This window comes from Gekko japonicus, unplaced genomic scaffold, assembly GCF_001447785.1.
Source record: "Gekko japonicus isolate JY-2015 unplaced genomic scaffold, Gekko_japonicus_V1.1 scaffold2812, whole genome shotgun sequence".
NCBI lineage: Eukaryota > Metazoa > Chordata > Lepidosauria > Squamata > Gekkonidae > Gekko > Gekko japonicus.
This window is the reverse complement of record NW_015168129.1, coordinates 84530-89122: the sequence shown is the minus strand read 5'-3', so window position 1 is coordinate 89122 and position 4593 is coordinate 84530. Positions and strand designations below refer to the sequence as shown.

At 46.3% G+C, this 4593-nt stretch overlaps 1 protein-coding gene across 1 annotated transcript in view; it reads right to left on the bottom strand.

The window, feature by feature from the left end:
* Positions 1 to 2847, bottom strand: part of ADAMTS13 (ADAM metallopeptidase with thrombospondin type 1 motif 13) — a 66465-nt gene extending 63618 nt beyond the window's left edge. Inside the window, exon 1 of the mRNA XM_015414906.1 lies at positions 2777 to 2847. Coding sequence (XP_015270392.1) covers positions 2777 to 2847 — 71 coding nt within the window. The remainder of the gene's footprint in view (positions 1 to 2776) is intronic.
* Positions 2848 to 4593: the final 1746 nt, after the last annotated feature.

The following is a 4593-nucleotide window of genomic DNA, read 5'->3' as shown; positions in this document are numbered from 1 at the left end:
GGTAAGTTGCTCCCCCCCCGCCTCTCCCCACCCCTGCCTGCCTGGGGCCAGGGAGGGCCTTGGCAGGACTTCCTCGCACTCCCGCTGGCCTTGCAGGTCCACCGCCGGGCCCCTGATGTCAGGGGGTGTGGCATATGCTAATGAGTTACGCTAATGAGTCCCCCTAGCCCTTTTTCTACGAAATGACCCCTGCTAGGAGGAAAGGTAAAAGGAGCTGGGTGTGTTTAGCCTGGAGATGAGACAATTGAAAGGTGATATGATAACTGTCTTCAAATATTTGAAGGGCTGTCATATAGAGGATGGAACGGAATTATTTTCTGTTGCCCCAGAAAGTCAGACCAGAACCAACAGATTGAAATTGTATCAAAAGAGTTTTCGGCTAAACATTAGGAAGAATTTCCTCACAGTTAGTGTGGTGTATATCTCTTTAACATGGAGTTGTATTGTTTCTATACACCTGAAAAGGATCAAGAGAGGCACTCCTCCCTCTCTCCGTTTTTAAGCCTTCTTCCCTGCAGGTCGGGGCTTATGTTATTATTGAGGAAACTATTGAATAAACGAGGTCGTGGACCTGAACTGTGTTGTGCCTGTGAGTAGTGACTGCGGGGCTAGAATGAGCTGCACCGTTCTCCATTAAGAGACATTACAGTTAGAGCAGTTCCTCGGTGGAACAGGCTTCCTCCGGTGGTGGTGGGCTCTCCTTCTTTGGAGGTTTTTAAGAAGAGGCTAGATGGCCATCTGACAGCAAAGCTGATCTATGAATTTAGATTATAAAGCCCAAAGAGATCTACCATGACAAAATTACTAGATCAAAATACCTAAATATAAAAATACTATTTAATATGAAAAGCTTATCATATATCTACCAAACACCTATTCAAAAGTAACTTATAAAATGAAATTACCTAAGTATGAAAGACCAAAAATAATCATACTCATTACAAAAAAATTGTACAGTTTTTGAAATAACTGGATCATATCAACCATCTTCTTCTCTTAAGACGGGGGCGCCAACCAATATTTAACAGTCTATATGATGTGAACCGATGTAAATATTCCAAATATTTCAAACAGTTCATACAAAGTGAACCAATTTAAATTTCCCCAATGTGACGATTTGGGTCAGGGTTCTCGTAACTAGCCACTATGTATTTAGGAAGTTCATGAGAGGGAGGGCAGGAAGGGATGAGTTAGTGCTTGGTTCTCATGGCCCTTTCTTATATGTTAAGGGTAATGCTGATTGCCACTGTGGGGTCAGGAAGGAATTTTCCTCCAGGCCAAATTGGCCCAGGGATCCTGGAGGTGTTTTGCCTTCCCCTGGACATACAGCAGGGGTCACTAGGGGAGTGGGGGGTTTTTTCCTGCATTGTGCTAGATAGGGATGGGCATGAACTACATTTTTGCAGTTCGGTTCGTGGTTCCCATATGTACTGGGAAGTTGGTTCACAAACCGACCTAATTCATATTGGTTTATGAGCAATTTAAAGTTTAAACCCCTACTTCCTGTTCCCCCATGGCTTTTCACAGGGGGCAGAAAGCAGGGGTTTCTAAACAGCCGAGTGCTCAGCTGTTTTTCTGCTCTTCAAAAACCACCACAAGCCACCATGAACTGCATCAAAATGCACAGACATTTGTGAACATGGCTTCGCGAACCACGAACTGCCCAAAATTCGTGACAAACTTTAGTTCATCGGCCCGTTCATGCCCATCCCTAGTACAGGGGGTTGGTCTAGATGATTCTTAGGGTCTCTTCTAGCCCTGTGTCTATGAATATAGGGGAGGATTTATAGGTGTGTTTACTTGCATTTCAAGGGGGGTGTGCCTGCGTCACTTCCGGGTGACGCGCACACAGTGTGCGCGCGCTATGCACGTGCGCGCGCACAACCCCAACGCCGGCCGGGAGCCCCCCGCTCCCAGCGAAGAATCACTTGGAAACCCTACCCAGGAGTAAGCCAAGCTGGCAGCCCCACAGGAGCCGCCTAGCTCAGACCTGGCCAACCACGCATATGGGCATCAAGTTCATCCACTGCTCCCTCCCACACTGCCACCAGTGGGTGATACGTGATCCACCATTAATCATTCACTGCTGACAGCCCCTGCAGAAGTGGCTTGGCTTTTCCCACTCCTGGCCACCAGGGGCTCCCCAGGAACTTTCCCACTAAGCAAAAGGGCAGCAAAAGGGCCAAAAGGCCTTTCTGCACACCAGGGTCCCAGAGGGCCAGCTCCGTCTTGACCCTTGCAGCATTCCTGGCACCCATGCAAGTAACGTAGGGGCAGAGAGGCTGTGCTGAGGTACAGATATTGCAGGCACAGGGTCTAATGTGCAGGAACAATCCTACATCGTGTTCTGAAAAATGTTCCTTTATTGTAGTGCTTTGGAGATTCAGTGCACTTCTTATACCATATTCAACTACCCCCTTGAAACAGAGAGTATTGTTACCCCACGTATTGTGGGCAGAGAGCGGAGGCTGGGAAAACTGCGGCTTGTCCTAATGTCACTTAGTGAATCCGTGACTGAGCTTTCAAGTCTGCACTCTTGGCCACCAGGCCGCACCAGCTATCAGTAGGCAAGATGTTCCATAACCCTATGCAGAATTACGCCCTTCCATGGTCTCAGAAAAGTATAACTGTAAAACATGGGGACTAGCAGCAGAAAATACAACTAGACTGCAGGCGACTGAAGGCCATGCCTATATAATGCCAAGCTGAACAAACGCAGCAACTGAACAAGAGAACATGCACTCCTCTGCACATAACATCCTTGATTCATACATACTGAAGCAGCTCGTCTGCCTTCAGGATGAAGGCGCCCACGGCGGCAATCGCTTCTGCAAAGAGAGCCAACATTAATTTAAAGCTAGCCAAAGTTGTGATCCATCTTCGAGCCAGTGAGCCAGCAAGCATACCTTCTATTCCCGTCACATCGAGTCCCAGAGACTCATATTTTTGTTTCCACAATGCCATTCCTTTCAACTCGCTTAAATGGTGCAACAAGGCCTCAGAGCCACTGTCAAAGCAAGGCAGCAAAAGTGTTTAATTCTACTAGATGGGGGGAAAATACTAAATGTACTTCAAAGAACCAAGTGTGAAAGACTTAACATTAGTTGCACAGCACACCATGAAATCTATATGTGCATTCTGACACACGCGCAGAATTCCCACCCCGACATGCAAGTTTCCCCATTCATACCCCTGGAGGAATTAGCTTTGCCCAGACAGATACATCCTTGGATCACCCCCCGCCCCGTATAAATGGAAGTGCTCTTGTGCACATTATTTCTCATGACTGGGGTCATTATTTCTCTAGCACCACTCAGAAAACAAAATACTTTCTAGCACAATTAAACAGAAAGTTCTTTGGGTTTGGCTATATTTTGGTGAAGCTCGTGCCGGAGAACTTTCCACTGAATCCTCCCCTTGATCCATTATCAATCTAGTTACTGCTGAAATGGTCTCAGTCACCCTAGTGTAGGACCGATGCCAGAAGACAAAAGTGAGTGGGATCCTGTTGATTATCCTGGTTCAATATGATCCAAACATGGCGTCAACCTACTTGATTACCTGGTGGATTGGGGGGATGGCGTTGCAGGGGCTCCAGTCCTACACCTGTCAGGTAGGAGGTGGACCTACAAGGTGGCTTCCTTGCCCACAGAATTTATACTAAAGGATCTAACAATTCTCTATCTTGTCTCCTAAGCTTGTAGCATCCACCCAAACCACTGGGGTCAGGCTTTCCGGGGCAGAGGTCATCAATCTACCGTTAACGTTCAGTTCTATTTATCCTTTTTATCACAATCCGGTCAGGCAGGAGATAACCTGGACAGATACCTGGGGGCCACAGTGATGGAGGTGAACATCCTCACAATGCAGTCTTAAGCAGAGTTAACCGCTCCGAAGTCCACGGAAGTCAAAGGGCTTAGAACAGGGGTGTCGAACTCATTTGTTATGAGGGCCGGATCTGACATAAATGAGACCTTGTTGGGCCGGACCTAGAGATGTAAAATTTCCAGAAATTTTGAAGCTCGGAAAAAAACCTGGTTTTTTCGGGGGGAAACGGAAATTTTCGGAAAAATTGAAAAAAAATGCTACATTAGCATTTATTTTGTCTTTTCTAGATTGAAAGTCATTCTGTTACTTTAGGAACATAAAATATGACTATGGACATTTTTCCTTGGCATGAAATTATCACAACTAGCATATTAAAAATATAGTGTATCCAAACAATTATTACAAACAGAATACCCACCCAACATGCAAACACAAAACTGAAACCTTTTTATTTTCTTCTGACAATAGCACCTCCTAAAGGAAGAAATGCATCTTGTTCTTGCATTGGAGAGTTCAGTTTGTAACCTAGGACTTGCTTGTCCTCAGTGCACAGAAATCAGATCAATCTGATAACACACACACACACACATAAAGGTAAAGGTTTCCCTTGCTCGAAAGCCAGTCGAATCCGACTCTAGGGTTGCGGTGCTCATCTCCGTTTCAAAGCCGAAGAGCCAGCGCTGCCCGAAGACGTTTCCGTGGTCATGTGGCCGGCATGACTAAACACCAAGGCGCACGGAATGCTGTTCCCTTCCCACCGAAGTG